Source organism: Nanorana parkeri, unplaced genomic scaffold, assembly GCF_000935625.1.
Source record: "Nanorana parkeri isolate BGI_ZX_2015 unplaced genomic scaffold, ASM93562v1 scaffold711, whole genome shotgun sequence".
In the NCBI taxonomy this organism is placed as follows: domain Eukaryota; kingdom Metazoa; phylum Chordata; class Amphibia; order Anura; family Dicroglossidae; genus Nanorana; species Nanorana parkeri.
Window position 1 is genome coordinate 242664 of NW_017306979.1, and position 20454 is coordinate 263117.

The 20454-nt window shown below is 41.9% G+C and overlaps 1 protein-coding gene across 2 annotated transcripts in view; it reads left to right on the forward strand.

Moving 5' to 3' along the window:
- The window catches only part of XPNPEP3 (X-prolyl aminopeptidase 3), a 79793-nt gene extending 61091 nt beyond the window's left edge, over positions 1 to 18702 (forward strand). For both annotated transcript variants that reach the window (XM_018563925.1, XM_018563926.1), the window contains 3 exons: positions 3778 to 3961; positions 9649 to 9769; positions 18394 to 18702. In XM_018563925.1, the coding sequence (XP_018419427.1) occupies positions 3778 to 3961; positions 9649 to 9769; positions 18394 to 18560 (472 nt within the window). In that variant the 3' untranslated portion in view covers positions 18561 to 18702. The remainder of the gene's footprint in view (positions 1 to 3777; positions 3962 to 9648; positions 9770 to 18393) is intronic.
- Positions 18703 to 20454: the final 1752 nt, after the last annotated feature.

The following is a 20454-nucleotide window of genomic DNA, read 5'->3' on the forward strand; positions in this document are numbered from 1 at the left end:
CATCCATCTGAGGAGACACAGAAGTATCTGGTAACTGAACACTAATCCCATCGCTCATTTCAGTAATTATGGCATTAGACCTCACATTACTGGTTGCAATTTCACCCGTACCCAGCAGGGCGGCACCATAGCTGTCCTGGGTAACCTCTGGTTCCAGCTCACAGGGCTCCCTAAAGGTTTCCAGAGATACTTCTGCTGCACCCTCCCGCACTGCAGACAACGCATTTTTACACATAGTATCGCCTCCCCACTATATAACAGATTATACAGAGGCAAGTCTCTCTCTACAGCGGGTCTCCCAACTGGGTTCACTCCCACTTCACCATGAACAGAGTCATATTCAGTCTCTTTCTTGACTGTATTACCAGTCCCAGCAAACATAACATTGAAGACAGTCTTACCCACCACTGGAGTATACGTAGCCATCTTCCTTTGAGAGCGCTGATGTAGAGACTCCTTAATTTGCTTTTCACCTGCCATTCCACCCATATGAACATCAGGGGAAACAACAGCAGGCAGTTTATGCTCCTTAGCACCCCCTGCCGGCACAACAGGAAACTTTCCACTGTTGCCTGGGGTGATTGCAAACACATTTTCTTCAGAGCCTGATCTTGCAGGCTCCCTCTTATGCCCATCAGGATCTCCCGGGGTACCCCACAGCTCAGGGCATGTCACACACCCATGACCCCATCGGCCACATGCTGCACACGGTACTGCACGATCACATGCGTTTCCCTCCTGGGAATCCTTGGCAGATTGAAACACACCCACAGGTTGAACAAAACGCTGCACTGCACTGCAGCACTGCATCTCCACTGCTGCTTTTCACTCCTGGTGGCAACCTTCTCCTGGTTGCTATGGGAGATGGCACTCTCAGTATATATACACACACCACACACATACACACTATATTGTCAAAAGTATTGGGACACCCCTCCAAATCATTGGATTCAGGTGTTCCAATCACCTCCATGGCCACAGGTGTATAAAATCAAGCACCTAGGCATGCAGACTGCTTCTACAAACATTTGAGAAAGAATGGGTCGCTCTCAGGAGCTCAGTGAATTCAAGCGTGGTACTGTGATAGGTTGCTACCTTTGCAATAAGTCCATTGCTTCCATTTCCTTGCTACTAAATATTCCACGGTCAACTGTTAGTGGTATTATAACAAAGTGGGAACAACTGAGCCACGAAGTGGTAGGCCATGTAAAATGACAGAGCTGGATCAGCGCTGAAGTGTGCAGAAGTCGCCAGCTGTCTGCATAGTCAATATCTACAGACCTCCAAACTTCATGTGTCCTTCAGATTGGAACAACAACAGTGCGTAGAGCGCTTCATAGAATGGGTTTCCATGGCCGAGCAGCTGCATCCAAGCCTTACATCACCAAGTGCATTGCAAAGCGTCGGATGCAGTGGTGTAAAGCACGCCGCCACTGGACTCTAGAGAAGTGAAGATGTGTTCTCTGGAGTAATGAATCACGCTTCTTTGTCTGGCAATCCGATGCACGTGTGTTCTGTTCTTGTTAACAATAGCTTCTTGATGGTACACAAGCCTCTTCTTGATAGTGTGCCGAGCTCATTTAGTTATTCATTTTTCACGTACACACACTCACAGTGGGTGTACATTCCAGTGCCTTGTAGCTGTTACTTTGCTTATTGGCGCAGTTAATTTTTATATATATTTTTGTTGGTATACACTAATGTCCTCCCATGACCCAAAACCCAGTATGTTGCGGGTTATGGCTATACATACATAGTAACATAGTAGGTGAGGTTGAATAAAGACCAAGGTCCATCCAGTTCAACGTGTGTGTGTGTCTCTGTCTGTCTGTCTGTATTTATGTGTATTTAACATTTCCCATATGTTTGTATGTTTAGTGACTGAAGAAAATCATCTAGAAGGTTCTTTAACTTATCTACGCTATCAGTGGATTCCCCTACCTGTGAAAGGGAATTCCATATTTTTACTACTCGCACAGTAAAAAAAAAACCTTTCGCAGTTAAGATTGAACCCCCCTCTTCTAACCTCTTGTGTCCGCGTGTTCTCAATACTGTTCTTGGTGAAAACAACTTGTTCCGAATATTGTGGTCCCCATTGAAGATTTTGAATACTGCAAAAAGGTCCCCTACTAATCACCTCCTTTCTAAGGTAAATAAGTTTAATTGTTGGAGGCGGACTTCATAGCTCAGGCCTGCTATCCCTTTAATTAATCTTGTGGCCCTTCTTTGAACTCTCACAAGCTCGAGGACATCCTTCCTAAGAGTTGGCGACCAAAATTGCACCGTATACTCAAGATGAGGCCAAACCAGTGATTTATAAAGTGGAAGTATTACTTTTTTTATCCTTTGCCACAATCCCTCTTTTAATGCAGGACAGTATCCTGTTTGCTTTGTTGGCCATACATAACCTTACATTTATCAACATTAAATGCCAATGTGTACCCCATGCTTCAAATTTTTCTAGGGTCTTGTTGAAGTGCACCTATCTCCTGTTAACTAGGCTAGAGGTAGGGCCAGCTATGCCCGCCCCGTCCCGTGTCCGTCCCTCCAGTCAGCACTGGAGGATCGGAGAGGGGAGGGGGGAATCCTTGCAGGGAGCTGTGACTGACAGTCAGGAACTGTCGCTCACTTCCCGACCAACAGACCTGACCTGTGACAGTTTCAGTGTCACACGTCGGCTCTAACTATGGGGATGAATGTAATTCTTTTAAGGCTCTTTTTTTTTCAGAGTATCTTCCAATTATTATGCCTGCAGCATAGTCACTTAAATCTCAATATGTGCATTGCAGTGCTGTTGCATAGTAGCATTTCTCTTGTTCTATAAGCTAAGGGTCATTTTCAATATCTGTTTTGTTATAACTTCCTTTGTCTGGTCCAAGGCCGGCCTTAGGGGTGTGCGAGCCGTGCGGCCGCACAGGGCGCCATGGCAACAAGGGCGCCTTAAGGCCTAAGGCCGGCCCTGGTCTGGTCAACATTCCTTTTTTACTATTTTCAATACTATTATGCATACTTTAAGTGCACAACACATCAGCATGTTCACTGATTCTTCACTCCCCTGCAGAACTATTTAGCCACTGAGCCTGAAGAAAATAACATATAATAGAGCATGTGACTCTCTCCCCTTCCCTTCATGTTACAGCACTGCTGCTTGGGGATTGTCCCAGCTCTATCACACAGTGGCATAGAAAGAGTCCTCAACCCTGACAAAGCTTCAGCTAGAGGGGTTCAAAGCTTGCACAGGTCCATCTTTCCTTGCCCCACCTGCTGAAAGGAACAGTGGGGCATAGGGTTGCCACCTTTTCTTCAAGCCAAACCCGAACACTGTAGCACCTCGCGGCAAAATTAAGGTGACTATGTGCTGCTGAGATGGAGGGCATTAAAGCAGTTTTGTTGCTTCGTCTTACATGGGCAAAACGCTGGTGTGTTTTAAGGAGTTGAAGTGAAAGTCAAGGAACATTTATTTTCAACTGTAGCAATTCTTACATTTTACATTATAGCACTGCAGCTAATATTCTTGCTACTGGATAACAGGCACGAACAGTAGCAGAAGAAAATGTAAGCAATTCTTACAATCTGGGTGCTCTGTAGCTCTCAGCTATAAAAAGCAACTTTTATAACATTTGTTTTAGAATGTGCCAAAATGTGCAAAAAAAATATTAAGCGACATATTTCATCTTAATCTTGTATACTATTTAGTTTGTTAATGTACTGAAAAATCCACAGCTAGAAATTAAGTAACTTATTTTTTTTTTAAGTAACATTTCTTTTTATTTGAAGGTTCTCTGCTGCACAAGAAGAGCTGTATGAGATTGTATTACAGGTGCAGAAGTCCTGTCTAAATCTGTGCGTTTCAGGCACAAGCCTAGAAGACCTCTACAGCCACTTGTTGACTGAGCTAGCAAAAAAACTAAAAGACCTTGGCATTGTGCACAGTCAATGCAGCAATAGTCAATCTTTAAAGGTAAGATTTGTATAAATTGCACCAAATTCACTTTTGTTTTTTAGATAATTTTCAAACGAATATGGTCCATTAAAGCCAAACTTCAGGCAAACTGCTAAATACAGAGTTGAAATACATTTATGGGAGCTGTTTTACCTGCCAGATTTATAGCCATGTCTATCCAGAGCTGAGATTTACACAGCTCTGCCAAGCATCAAAGCCCTGTTTGGCAGGTGAGGGACCTGACACTTCTCTGCTGCAGTTTCACTTTTACTTACAGGTTCCCTTCCCACTTTGTGACTGGACAGTGAAAGGATATACAACACATTGATGAACTCTTCTTTCTATCACTCTGCTTTTTCCTATCAGTATGCTCCTAGCACTGCAGCACACCTGATTGGCTCATTGTGCTTTTTTTTCCTCTCCCTTTCTGTCTCCTGCAAGAGCTGGTACCAAGCCACATTCAGGTACTTACAATGCTTGCATTAATGAGGAATAATGAATTTAATATGTATTACTGATTACAGAGCTGCATTCTTTTTATATCTGCCTCAAGTTCATCTTTACTCTCTTTCACAATACACCATAAAGACAGCCACATAAAGTCAAATCAACATTGCAACAGTAATAAACAGAAAGTTCACAGCACAGTGGCAAACATATAGCCAATACACCAGTATGGAGCCCATGTAGACGGTGGGAGTCCCAAGCACTACCTCAAAGTTTTTAAACTATAAGAATTAGAGAAAAGGAAAGGAGACCAAAGAAACATGAACAAGCAAAATGAGCAATAGAAACATAACTAAAAGACATGGGAGGAAAAGATTATCAGGAAGAGAGAGAGTGAGAAAAAAAAAGAATAGAGAACGTAGAACAGAGCACCCCTCCGCCTCTGGCCCTCCATGCCAACTCCCTACTCATGGGGAAAGATCCCAAGTCTGAACATGTGTCAGGAAGTAAGCGCTGCCTCCCACGAGGCCCAAGGATATCAAGCCGAATATGCCGAGAATAAACCTCCGAGTCCCAAAATCGAATCCAAGCCGCCCATGTAGTCACAAATTTGTCCTGAGTGTCATGCAGGGAAGAAGTCAGGTCTTCCATCAATTCAATCTCCTCAACTCTCCGCAGCCACATTGCCACTAAGGGGCACTTTGAGTCCTTCCACATAGTGGGGATGCAAGCCCTCGCCACATTCACTAAGTATATCAATAAGGAGCATCTGTACGCTTTCCTCGAAAGCGGTGTACGATGGAGGAGGAAAATCAAAGGATCAAAATGCAGATCCCAGCTATAGTATGTATCAAGTCAGTCGCACTATGCAAAAAGGGTTTATTCTTGGAACAATCCCAAAAGATATGTTTAAGGGTTCCCTACGCTATCATTTACACCTCCAGTATAAAGACAAAGAATTAGGGTACATGGAATAAAGAACTGAAGGATGGTTTTTACATTTAATAGTAAATGTATATTCTTCAACACTCAGATCCATAATATCCATGTGGATTTTTTTATGTTCTACCGCTTCCATCTTTTCCATTTGAGAATAGCTTGATATTTTTCTCAAATTTAGTTACTCAAAGAGATCCTTTCTTCTCCTCGTGGGACAGGTGATGAGATCCCAAAAGTAACCTAATAGAATAGTTACCACTGTTAAAGCTCTGCTTAAGAAGAACTGAAGGCAGTTAAAAAAAAAAATGAACCCTTGCTGTGGGGCTACCTCCACACTGTAAGGGTTAAGTGCTTGATTTGGTCTAGGGTCTAAAATAAAAAAAAGATATACTCACCTGATCTTTGGTTTCACCTGGCTGCTGGACCAGCCCTTGAAGCCTCTTCTCCCCTGGACTACCTCAGTCAAAGTGCCGCTGTTGTCATCACATGTAATTCAAGGCCATTAACTTGTATTATTCTTGAGGGACACTCCACAGCCGGAGTGGAGGGGTAGAGAGCTGAGCGGTCACTGCCACAGGACTGAGGATCGGGTGAGTATATCTTTTTTTATTTCAGACCTGGAAGTGGAAGTTGAAGATAAACAGAGGGAATAAGTGATAGGAAATAGAGAAGGCTTAGCATCATCTGAACATGCAGTGGTGCAACTAATTGTACCAGCCATAAAAAACCTCTGACAAGTGAGTGGATGTAGCCAAACGTATGGGGTTAGTGGGACGGAACAGGGCTACATGCATTTATAGCATGTCAGGTAGAATTTAATATCTGTTCAGGAGTTTGTCTTTTTTAAGGAAACCAGGGTATAAAGAAGAGCTGCCCAAGGGTAGTGTAGGTGGTGGTGACAACATTGTATGGAGGTAACATAACATGCAGGGGGAAGGGGGAAACCATAGAATTTAGTGCAGATAGTGGGAAATCTGCGAGCGAAGCTACTGCAGAGAGTGTAGGGAGATCTGCAACAGAAGCCAGTGCAGAACAAGTTCACTTAAGCGTGACTAACAACTACTAGCTTTATGCTAAAATACTTTTGAAAATGGAAAGGTATGTGGAAGGTGCTGGACTTCCAAGTGGCACTTGAGTTGTGGGGGATACGTTGCAGAAGGAAAAAATATTTCAGTGGTGTGGGGGTAAAAGTAATGACTTTTAGATTATCTCTTCCTGAAGGGATCTGTAGTGTGGCATACAAGCGACCCTTATTGTTTCGGCTAGGTTATGAATCAATACAAATTCTGTCTGTTCCTCTTGCAGCACCCATAATATCTGGGAATGCTACTGTACACTAGGCAAGTGAAAGACTTATTTTTCCCGCAAAGATAAGAGTTTTGAGACAACAAATCTCCCTTTTTCATGCTCAACATTGCTCTCTCTTCCAACTCTGTATACAGGCTCTTGGTTTCTCACCAGAGTTCTCCATTGGAGAACTCTGGTCATACTGGCCAAATGAGACAGGTCCCCTTTATCTTTGGGAAATAGGCTTCTCCTGTCTCCTCAGGCCAAGCAGGATCTGTTTTTGTGGTTTCAGTCACCCATGGTTCTCGTGGTCAGTCAAATCCTCACCACAGACCCAAGTTTCTCTGGCTGGAGAAGAGTACTCAGAACCCTTTAGGTGCAGGGTTGCTGGATGCAAGAGGAATCCAATATGTTGTTTAACAAACTGGGTATCAGGGATATTTGCTTGTCTCTTTTACACTGGAAAGCCCATATTTAGGGCCATCTGGTGTCCATCAGTGGCCTATAAAATCATTACGGAGAAATCTGAAGTCAAGCAGCAGACAGAGATTTAGCATTATGTCATGTCCCTAGTCTGTCAACAGTCTAGATTCCAGGAGTAGACAGTTGGATAGTTAATTCCCTAAGCTGTCAACAGCTGCACCCTGGAGAATAGTCTTTTCACCAAGACATGTCTTTCAAAGGGACCAATTTTGCATCCAGCTTTTCTTTCTCTAACTTAAAGGAGAACTATGAGGTGAGTGAAAATCACTCAACCTCATAGTTCGAGCCGACGTGTGCCAATGAAACTGTCACACGTCGGCTCAATAGATCGGGTAGTGAACGAACACATGCCGCCGCTCGCTCAGTACTCGATCATCTCCCGGCAGAGAGCCGTGACTGTCAGTCATGGCTCCCTGCAGGGATTCCTCCCCGCTCCGATCCACCAGCGCTGACTGGAAGAACGGATGGGGAGGGGCCGGGTACAGCTGTCTCTGCCTCTAGATAGGCAGAGCCAGCTGTCACTCACGCAGCTGGGTGGATCTCGACAGTAATATCGGGATCCGTCCTGGCTGCAGCGCTCTCAGTATACCGCGAGCTGTAGCTCGCGATATACTGAGCTTTGGGTCATGGGAGGACGCTATTATATGTCCTCCCGTGACCTTTAAGAGAACTATGGGGAAAAACACTTACCCCATAGTTCTCTTTTAAGCAGCATGGCGATTAAAACACAGGTTCTGAGAGAATTTATCTGAAGCTGTCAACCCACAAAGCCTTTCCCATTATTTAGTCTCTTTGTTATGTATTTTATCATGTATGTATCAAAAGTGCATTGTGCTATCAGTAACTGAAAAATTTAGAATCTATATTTTATAAAACACAGATGAAAATAAACAAAAATGCATGTGAAAATCAGCAATACATGTGCAAAATACATAATTATGTGCAAGTATATCACATCTCCAACAACCAATCGAGCCCATTCACATTTGTACAAAATAAAAATACAAATAATCAGTCCAACTCCATATATATTCCTCCTCAATAATGTATATGGATGAAAATGCAAATAAGTGCTTGAACTCTACAAAGGTGCTCCAAAACAGTTCTAATCCAGTGCTTATTACACCTCTCAGTGCTCTTTCTGAAATGGGCAACTCACCAAATGACCACTAATAACAGTGGTCAGAATGCACTCTGTTTCAATAATCCTAAGGCTCCATTCACATATAGCGTTTGCTTTCTCACTCAGTTTTCCGTGCTCCATTTCCGTGCTCCATTCACATATAGCGTTTGCTTTCTCACTCAGTTTTCCGTGCTCCATTTCCGTGCTCCATTCACATATAGCGTTTGCTTTCTCACTCAGTTTTCCGTGCTCCATTTCCGTGCTCCATTCACATATAGCGTTTGCGTTTTTCACCCAGTTTTCCGTGTGGAAGATCACGCGGCACGCAATTGCTAAAATCTTTCATCAGCATGGATTACACTCATTTGCAAGTATTACTATAGCCGCGAACGTGCGGAATCCGTCAAAAGAAAAAAATCGAGCTTGGGCTATTTTGCAGGCCGCACGGTTTCGTCCTGCGCTGCCGCTAAAAAAGTCTGAACAATGCACATTAAAGTGCATTGCTTTTTATTTTGTCAGAGCGGCTCCGCACATATTCGGCCGGCCGAATACGCACGGACAACCACCACAGATAGCCACTCTCTCTACTCCATGCAGCTCTCAGTTCAGCATTGATGCAAGAAAACACAAAGCTCCAATACCGCAAAACTATTTTAAAACTTTTTTTTTTTTTATAAGGCTTGACGAAAACAGGCTTTTATTGTCAAAGGTTAGATATGAATTAAAATCATAGCGGCACATAACATGTTTGTCCATATTTAGACCAATATCTAGAGTTTTGAATTTGTGTGTGAATGCACATTCCCATTCCTACATTCACATTCCTTTTTGAACTACAGTGCCTGATCATGTGTCTACAGGGATCAATTGCTGTATGTAAGAAAAGAGGGATATTAATGTTTTCAGAAATATGATTTTGCATTCATAGTTGGGTTGATTGCTGCAGATAGTTTTTTAACGATCAAAAGTGAACTAACCCTTTATTTGGCTATTGTATAAATTTGCCCTAGTATGTAAGTGCACGTCTAACAATTCCAATTACAGCCTCCTATGGCAGACCCTGGTAACACTCCAGTAGCTAATGCAGCTAATGCAGTTTTGGTACGCATTTCCGTCACCACTGAAAAATAGTAAGGTTAGAAGTACACTAAAGATCACAACCATTTCATGGTAGTAGGGATGGGGATGAGATGGGAAGCATATTTTTACTCACTGCACATGATTACATTCTTTTAAATTTAAGGTGCATTTTTGAAAAGCTATCTGTTTGCTTGGTGGGCAAATGTGATGTTGATGCTGTTCAGCCAGTGTTATCTACCCTCTACCCCTTCTTTTAAAAAAAACAAAAAAAAAAAACAACATTATTGCTGATAATATGAAATAATGTAAAATATGAATGCTTTGATTTTTTTTCTTGGTATTCTAGGCCGCACGAAGGCTCTGCCCACACCATGTTGGACATTATCTTGGCATGGATGTGCATGATACTCCTGATGTATCTCGATCGCTGCTCCTACAACCAGGCATGGTGATTACAATAGAGCCAGGTAAAAAAGTGTGCTGACACTCTGAACTGTAGGACATGTCTAAGTAGACTACATTTTGTACATATAGGGTAAAATACATATATTTTCCAAGACAAAATGGCTGCACTGCCAAACGTTTGTTGGGTAAAATTTTTTATAAAGATGTTGCCATCATTTTGCCACTCTTTGTGTGGACCATCATCATTTCTACACCTGGGAAAGCGTGGTTAGCTGCAAGGTCATGCACTGAAACCAGAGAAAAGGGTGCCTGGAGTCTCAAGCAGAACCTTGATATATAGTATATGTGTTTTATACAGTACTGTGCAAACTATTTGGCAGGTGTGAAAATATGCTGCAAAGTAAGAATGCTTTCAGAAATAAAAGTGTTAATAGTTTATTTTTATCAATTAACAAAATGGAAAGTAAATGAACAGAAGTGAGATCCAAATCAAATCAATATTTGGTGTGACCACCATTTGTCTTCAAAACAGCATAGATTCTTCTGCATCGATTACACTTGCACACAGTTTTTAAAGGCTCTCGGCAGGTAGGTTGTTCCAAACATCTTGGAGAGCTAACCACAGATCTTCTGTGGATGTATGCTGCATCATATCCTTCTGTCTCTTTATGTAATCATAGACAGACTCAATGTTGACATAAGGGCCAAACCATCACTTCCAGGACTCCTTGTTCTTCACGCTGAAGATAGTTCTTAATGACATTGGCTGTATATTTTTGTGGCGTTGTCCTCCTGCAAAAGACATTTGGGGCCAATCAAAGGCCTCACTGATGGTATGGCATGATGAATAAGTATCTGCTTGTATTTCTGAGCGTTGAGGACACAATTGATCCTGACCAAATCTCTGACCAAGCCCCAGACTTGCAAGGTACCTTCACCAGACTTCACTGTTGCTGCAGACACTCATTACTTTACTGCTCTCCAGCCCTCCGGCAAACAAACTGCCTCCTGCTACAGCCAAATATTTCAAATTTTGGCTCATCAGTCCAGAGCACCTGCTGCCATTTTTCTGCGGTGGAACTACAAATCCCATGATGCATCTCTCTTCGGGAGTCATATCTGTGGCTGTGAGAATCTTGCAATGCCTCATGGGATTTGTAGTTCCACTACAGCTGGAGGGAAGGAGGTTTGCTACCCCGGGTTTAAATTCTTTGTTTTTCTCATTAATCTACACTCAGTACCCCATAATGACAAAGTGAAAACAGAATTTTAGAAATGTCTGTAAATTTATTAAAAAGAAAAAACTGAAATATCACTTTGGCATAAGTATTCAGACCCTTTGCAACAACACCTGAAATTTAGCTCAGGTGCCTCCCATTTCTCTTGATCGTTGCTGAGATGTTTCTACACCTTGATTGGAGTGCCCCTGTGATAAATTAAATTGATTGGACATGATATGGAAAGGCACACACCTCTCTATAGAAGGCCTCACAGCTGGCAATGCATACTGCATCAGAGCAAAAGCCAAGAGGTCAAAAGGAACTGCCGGCAGAGCTCAGAAACAAGGTTATTGCAAGGTACAGATCAAAGGAAGGCTACAAAACAATTTCTGATTCACTGAAGGTTTCCAAGAGCACAGTGGCCTCCATAATTCTCAAATGGAAGAAGTTTTGCACAACCAGGATTCTTCCAAGAGCTGGTCGCCCGGCCAAACTGAGCAATCTGGGGAGAAGGGCCTTAGTAAGAGAGGTGACCAAGAACCCGATGGTCACTCTGACTGAGCTCCAGAGATCCAGTGTGGAGATGGGGCAAAATTCCAGAAGGACAACCATCACTGCAGCCCTCCACCGATCTGGCCTTTAAGGCAGAGTGGGTAGGCGAAAGCCTCTCCTCAGTGCAAAACACATGAAAGCCCGCTAGGACTCTCAGAGTGTGAGAAACAAGATTCTCTGGTCTGATGAAACCAAGATTGAACTGTTTGGCCTTAGTTTTAAATGTTATGTCTGGAGGAAACCAGGCACTGCTTATAACCTGCCCAATACCATCCCAACAGTGAAGCATGGTGGTGGCACCATCATGCTGTGGGGGTGTTCTTCAGCAGCAGGGACTGGGACACTGGTCAGGATTGAGGGAAAGCTGAATGGAGATATCAGAGATATCCTCAATGAAAACCTGTTCCACAGCGCTCAGGACCTCAGACTGGGCCGAAGGTTCACCTTCCAAAATGACAACGATCCTAAGCACACAGCCAAGACAACACAGGAGCAGCTTTGGGACAACTCTGTTAATGTCCTAGAGTGGCCCAGGCAGAGCCCTGACTTGAACCCTATTGAACATCTTTGGAGAGACTTGAAAATGGCTGTCCACCGACGGTCCTCATGCAACCTGACTGAGCTTGAGAGGGTTTGCAAAGAACAATGGCAGAAAATCCCACAATCCAGATGTGCAAAGCTTGTCGTGTCATACCCAAAAAGACTTGAGACTGTAATTCCTGCCAAAGGTGCTTCAACAAAGTACTGAGTACAAGGTCTGAATACTTAAGTACATGTGATATTTCAGTTTTTTATTTTGAATACATTCACAGACATTTCTAAAATTCTGTTTTCACTTTGTCATTATGGAGTACTCAGTGTAGATTAATGAGGAAAAAAAAGAATTTAAACAACTGTAGTATCAGGCTGCAACATAACAAAATCGAAAAAACATTATAAACATTTCTGCCTATTTTAGCGAAATAATTTTTTTGATCGTCCAGTGAGGGACACAGTTCTGAAGAATTCTGAGCCTCCAGGACAAATGAACACTAGGCAAAAAAAAAATTAAAAGCCTGCCACTGTGGGGAAATAACCATCCCACCTCACATTTGCCAGTTTCGCTTAGTGTCCTCAGGAGAATAGATGTCTCCTTGTCTTCTACTTTATTATTTTAGTTTATTTTGTTTCTTTGTTGACTATTCTACTACCAAGAGCGGCTTTACCCAGGATTCATCACTTCTGGACACTCCTGATTTCATATATCGCATGAGTTCTCTCCTGGATGCCCCCACTGGATCCTGCCCTTTGCCTGTTTGGCCATTATTCACCATTGCAGAGCGACAGGAATGGGGCATATCCTAGAAGACTGGACTGGTTAGACATCTGTCTCCTCGCAGCACGTAGAGTGATTGTACACAAATGCAATACTTCGCCTCCAACAGTGCAGGAGCTGGTCAAGGATCTCAAAATGCTGTTAAGCAGGGACAAGCTTGATGCAGAATCTCACAAGGATGCTCGTGCACAACCCTTTTTTCACAGATGGAAACTGTTCTTGGTACAATCTTATACGACAGCTGAAATTCATCACTTAATCTCGCCCTTTCACTACACCAGTTGGTATCTTAAAGGTCGAATGTCAAATACTCTGGGGACGTTAGCAATAGATCCAGATTAGCCTTGTTTTCATTTATTTCTTTATGTTTAATTGATTACCAATGAGTGATACGTCACCTGATGCAGATGCAACCTGTTGTTGTTCTATTTTTTTTTTTTTATATTTTTGCTAAGTCCAGATGATAACCTATGTTTGCCCACGGCATGTTCATGGCAACGTTTGTGCTCATTCATGTCATTTATACAGACAATGGTATCTGCTTTTCTGTTTTGTAGTGAATTGTTTTTATAAAATATGATTTAACCACCTCCCGTCCATGGCCGGACGGCCATAGACGGGAGGTGCAAGCGATCAGCTTCTCTAGAGATGCCCGATCGCTTGTACTAACTGAAGTAGCTGCAGGTGCCAGGTTTTTTTTTTTCAAAAGTTAGGGTACTTTTTTTGTTATATAGTAAAAAATAAAAACCCCAGTGGTGATTAAATACCACCAAAAGAAAGCTCTATCAGTTCCCAAAAAATGGTATAAAATTTGTTTCAGTACAGCGTTGCATGACTGAATAAATGTCAGTCAAAGTACCACAGTGCTGAACACTGAAAATGGCCTGGCCAGGAAGGGGGTGAAACACCATGGTCTTTAAGTGGTTAAAAAAAAAAAAGATTTACCCAGAGTTTTTCCTTACATTTCCCACCATCTATTTAAGAGACCAGGACTTCCATTTGAGGACGCACTTGTTTTTATCTATTACGCATGCACAGTCTGTTTTTTTGGTTTCCTCAGAATGGTGCAGTGGGTTTCTATGAGCAGGAAAGAAGGACAGAGCGGTTTTGACTCTGTTTCTTATTTGCCTTCAATTTCATGTTGCTTATTAGGGAGAACAGAGATATTCTGTTTTTTGTACCATTATACAGCCATTCTTCAAATATTCTGCTGTCTGCAACAGGTGGTTGTGGTACCTCATATTTTTACCTCACACTGGTCGAGCCCAGGAGTATTATTATGTCTGAATTTGTCTGAGGCAGAATTGTCAGAATAGACTGTCATTAGCAGGGCCCTGTGTAAAAGTGAGGTTTTTTTTCTCTTACTACTGGTTTTATTCAGAAACTTGTGACATTTGTGCTTTACATTTGGTGTCACTGATGTTTCTGTTCTTTAGTTACAATGGCCTGTACATTGCAGGGTGTTTGAGTGTTGCTATGGTGACCTGTGCTTGTTATACTTTATATACTGTGATAGATTCACTCAAAATCAGAAAAAAATGGTTGCCTTCTTAAATGAGAGCTGTGCATTCCTCTTTAAAATTAAATGATTCTGATGTTATTTCTACTTCTGTAATTTGTTGTCTAGGTTCACATAAACCTGAGCATGTCTGCAAGATTTTTCTTCCTGTTTTTGAGGTTTTTATATAAGGATTGGAAAATTCTGGATAAGCAATTTCTGGTTCCTTTACAAAGAAAGATAGGTTCACTGAATGGAACATCTCTTTGTCTTTGTTATCCAGAAAGGTTGTTTTTTTTGTGACCATTACCTCGGCTAGAAGGGTTTTAGAGTTGTCTGCTTTGTCTTGTAAAGAACCCAATTTGGTTCTTCATAAGGACAAGGTTGATTTGAGACCCCAGGTTTCCTTTTTACTAAAGGTAGTCTCAGGTTTCCATTTTAATGAAGACATTGTTTTACCTTTACTTTGTCCTGCTCCTGTTTATCCTAAGGAGATTTTCTCATTATCATTTTGGATGTCGTGTGGGCTATCAGTATTCATCTCTCAGACACAGATTCCTTTTGACATCCAGACTTTTTATTTGTTCTCCCAGAAAGGCCTAAAAAAGGTTGTTCAGCTTCTAGCTCCACTATTTCTAAGTGGATTTGCTAGCTTGTCATTCAAGCCTACGAGTTGCTGGATAAGGTTCCTTCTTTTCCTGTCTCTGTTCATTCTACTAGGGCAGTTAGTACTTCTTGGGCATTTCAGAATCAAGTTTCTGCTACTCAAATTGCAAGGCTGCAACTTGGTCTTCTGTTCACACTTTTGCTAGTTTTAAAAAGTTGATGTTTCTACCTCTTCTGATGCTATTTTTGGCAGAAAAGTTGTTCAGGCGGCTGTTTGAGTCCTTGAGCTGGTTCTCCTAGTTTTTATGGTGCCCACCCCTCTGTTTTAGATTGCTTTTGAATGTCCCAATGTCCCAGAATTCTTTAGAGCTGTAATCCTTAATGGACAAATTGCTTACCATAAAGTCCTTTTCTCTGAGTCTAGACCTGCAACAGTTAATCTATTTAGTCGATTAAAATCGACGATTGAAAACGTTGTCAAACGATTGGTTAGCCTGTTCGGGGCTCCACACGCAGCCTGAGCCACACGTCATACGCTGCTCCCGCTGTGCCCACCGCACAGGCCGCATAAGCCACGCCCACCGCACAGGACGAAGAGGCCATGCCCACCGCACAGGACGCAGAAGCCGCGCACGCTGCTGCTCTCCTCCTCGCCGCGAGCTCCCTCACTCGCCGCAAACTCCCTCACGCGCCGCTGGCCCGCCGACAATCAAGGGCCCATCGTCATTCAAGGTAAGTCACTCGAGATACCTTTTTAATGTTAAATATCAAATCTGCGCTTAGGAAAAAGCTAGAACACACACACACACACCTGGTCGGCGGTATTCTGCCTTGTGCCGCTTTATTATACAATGCTGAGTACCATGCACAATACAATGCAGAATACCAATGTATTATACAGCGGCACAATGCAGAATACCCCCAGCTATAGAGGGACAACAAATCCCAGCAATAGTACATTATAGTATAATGTACTATTGCTGGGATTTGTAGTCCTCTGTAGCTGCTGGTATTCTGCATTGCACCGTATAATCATAATACAGCACACTGCAGAATACCACCAGCTATAGAGGGACAACAAATCCCAGCAATAGTACATTATAGTAAATGTACTATTGCTGGCATTTGTTGTATTCCTCTGTAGCTGCTGGTATTCTGCATTGCACCGTATAATCATAATACAGCACACTGCAGAATACCACCAGCTATAGAAGACTACAAATCGCAGCAATAATACATTATATACAGCGCAATGCAGAATAACGCCAGCTACAGAGGACTACAAATCCCAGCAATAGTACATTATAGTATAATGTACTATTGCTGCGATTTGCTGTATTCCTCTATAGCCGCTGGTATTCTGCATCGTGACGCTGTATAATGTACTATATTGCACACCACACTTTTATTTTTTACTTCCACCGCGCCAAGCTTGCTCCCGTAATGGACTACAATCTCAATACAAACTAGTAGTCCATCACTGGAGCCTTTTAAAAAAATATCCGATTAACCAATTAATTGAACCCAATAATCGGCTAACTAATCGATTATGAAAATAATCGTTAGCTGCAGCCCTATCTGAGTCCATTGAGGGAGACAGATCCCTCCCCTCAATTCCTTTCATATTGATTGCTACAACTGGCAGGTGTGAGGTGGGAGGGGTTATGCCCTTAAAGTGGCAGGCTTTTAATTTCTTTGCCTAGTGTTGATTTCTCTTGGAGGTAGTAGCATAACCCAACGTCTCAGAATTCTTTAGCACTGTGGCCCTAAATGGACTTCGAGAAAAGGATTTTACAGTAAGAACAAAATTCTATTCTTGCAATCAAATTTGAGAACCTTTACTATATGTTTGCTAGGTGTTCCCATTATCATACCAGACAATAATTTTTTTTTAAACGATTTCTTACCTTTATCTCTGTGGAATTGGCCTTTAGGTAGGAAACTCTAGCTGTCCCCATAGAAAGACTAGGGACACTCTCAGATTCCCCTCATTATCATACAATTCATGTAGATCTCAAATCCTTTGTTAGCACAGTTTTCCAATCTAGTTTACAACTAATAAAGAGATCTGTCAACACAGTATAGACAGTGCTATTTATGGTAGCCTCCCCAGCCCCCTTGCGTTCTGGAGGGAAATTAAATTTAGTAATATGAGAAAACAAGTAATATGTAAGCAACATTTTTTAAAGTTATTCTATGTGAATGAGAACATGTAACCAATATAAAATGGGTGTTATCCCAATTTGGCTGCAAAAATTGAAATAACCTTTAAGGATTAGAAAACCCCCTTTGAACTGACCTGGCATGCCCTCATCTAGGAAGTAACATCCCAGGAGGGTGGCATAAATAGGCGAGGGTGGGTTGGGGGGCTGAAAACTGACATACACCTCTACTCCACCCATCAGGGGCTATATAACACCCAGCATAAGAATACACATCTCTGCTATGACTTGCCCCTTAACAAATGGGCATACCAGCTAATCAGGTTCCAAAGGGTGTTGAAACAAAATCACAAAGGCTGAGATTTGACCTTTGATGGTACTCGGAGCTAGGTGCAGATCTATGCCCAACTGTAGAAAACTGAGAACCTAATCTACCAAAAAGGCCATGAGTTGAAATTGTGTTTCTCACACCATTCACAGAAAACTTTCCAGTAACGGTGCTAGACATGGTGAGAAGAGCATTGATGACAGCTTCTGATAGACCACTCTCTCTTAGAACTTGGGTTCAATAGCCATGCCATTTAAATCTGAAAACTTGAGAAGCAGTATGGGCCCTGAGCTAAAAGGTCTGACCAAACAGGAAGAGGCCAGGGGGGCGTCTGCTACCAGAGAAATGATCTCTATTTTGCCAGTCTAGAGTCACCAAAATGATAGGAATTCTTTGCAGCTCTTTTGGCTTGAACATATTTATGTATTTCTCCATATTTTGTGAGGCAAACAAACATTCAGAGCCCATTTACAGTTATCCTATCCGGTACATTGTGGTGCAGTGCACTTCCAACACACATGCATTGCAACACACAGATAACGCACTACTGTATGTTGTGGTGCATGTACAACTGTATGTTTTTTGTTGGCTGTGGTGCATTGGCAGCCCGTTCATTTGAATAAGCTGCCCTAATGCAAAGGATATTGACACAATTGTTGTGTGGGCATGGCCTGAATGGCTATATATCCAGGTAGCTCCATAAACAGAATACACCAAAAATAAGTCTGGATGCATCATATGTGGGTCCGTTGATCAGATGTTCATGAATGTTCTTGCACATAAAGTTGTCATGTAGAGGATAGAAATAGATCTGTAAATGTGGTCTTGGTATTTACTGTGTTGCAAACAATCCACTGCTTGAGTTTATTTGTTAATTAAATACTGCTCCATGAATTTAAGAGATATACAAACTGATGAAGTTCAAATAAAAGAAAATGTCAGCAACAGGAAATAAAATGAAATGTACATGTACAATTAATTGAGATATAATTGTTTTCATTTTAGGTATTTACATTCCTAGAACTGAAACTGAGATTCCCGAAAAATACAGAGGTTTGGGGATCCGCATTGAAGATGATGTAGTAATCACAGAACGGTCTCCTATTATTCTCTCTGCTGAATGTCCCAAAGAAATTTATGAAATACAACAAGTGTGTGGGCAAAGCCGATGATACAAGCAAAAATATATAGAAGAGTAAACCTAAACAAAAGTGGTGACTTACAAACTGTATGATTTATGTATTAAGTTATTTTGCATTCATCTTACAAAAAGCATTATAGTAAGAATCGAATTCTGGTAACATTGACTTGATTAAATTGTTAGCCAAAAATAAATAATTCTGCCTCCACTACAGAGTCCATCATACATGGTGGAGATGCATGTTGATTCATTTGGCTTCTCCATAGAGGTTATAGCTGAACATTACACGTTAGACAGGAATTCTCTCCGATTTACAGTTATCTATTTCTTCATTCATCGCACATCCCTCAATACTTTTTGCATACAGTACATGGTATCTCCACTTGTCACCTAACAAACATTATTTTGTGACATTCTGAGGGCCCATTTACATCTTTGCAGTGCGTTAACAAATATTTATATTGGTGCGGTGTGGTGGCAGCTCATTCAAAATGAAAGGGTTGCCAACACACCCTAACGGGCTTAGAATCACACATGACCCTTTTTTTTCTAATGCAAGGCACTGTTGTGCATTGCGGTGCGCTACAATGCGAGTGCATTGCCTTAGTGCCTTGGATTGCCATTTGTGTTATGCACACAGCAACACGCCTGTTACCTCAACACGGATGTTTAATTCTGGCCTAAATTTCTCTGCACTAACTGTTCAATATATGTGATTATTAAAACACGCTATATTTTCCCTTTAAGTATTTACGGTACACCTGACAGAAAACATGTAGACTGACATTGCTGACTAGGCTAGTTGCCTGGCTGTGTCTGACTTCAACGCTTCTCTCTTGGTAGCTTCTGACGAGGGAAGCCACCAATCGCAAAACCCATGGAGCTATTCATCCATTGGCCTTGCCTTATCCTTTTTTATGACTTTTCTGCCCTTAATGACACCATCCTCCTCCTCCTGCTGCTCAGGGTTTACCAACATTCATTCAATTTACTGACACAGTGTGAACTACATATAGTACTTTTTACATTCACAAGGGGTTTATCTATGTGCTTATTGTATGTAGGTAAATATTTTGTATTAAAGGACAAGTATTGGGAGAGTATAATGTAGTCTTCCCAATACTTAGAGCTGGCATGTGACACTGCAGGTTTCACATGCTGGCTCTATAGTTTAAGAGTTGAGCGATCATGAACTGCTGATCACTCAGCTCACGGTCTTCTTCTTTGATTGTAAGTCACCACTCCCCATTGGGATTCCCCCCTCCCCTCTCTATCCCTCAAGCGCTTATTGGGGAGACAGGCAGGGGAAGGAGCGGGCACAGCTGGCTCTGGCAGGAGAGCCAGCTGTCAAGCTAGCAGCGAGCTGGATTCCAACAATATTGTTGGAATCTTTCCTGGCTGCAGCGCAGCTCTGCACTGTCAGCAAATAGCAGGCAGTAGCCCGCCAGATGCTGCCTTTGGGTCACAGGAGTACGTTAGTAAATGTACTCCTTTAACCCAAAAGAGGACTGAAGCCAAAAAAAAGTTTTGACTTTAGTTCCCTTTTAAACAGCATCCTTAGACATCATTTGTGATGTGGGGCAGTCCAGGTTAAGGTCCTATACTAGGACCTTTTCTCATCTTTTATAAAAAACTGTTTGCATATTTTATGACTGAAGGTGATGATTTTTGGGAAGATGTGGGTGTGTTTTTAATAATTTTAGGGTTCATGACGTATTCCTGTTTGGAGTGCTGTTACATTGTTGTACCATAGTTCAATGTATTTTTGGGACACATTTTTCCCTTTTTTATGTGTTTCATTGGTATGATAATAAAGCTTTTCACACTATGATATTCCTGTATTGTACAGACATTTCTGCTTAGGGCAGGGATTTCTTATTTTTACTCTCTTTCTTCTTCTGTGACTCAGAAAGTATTGAAGAAAC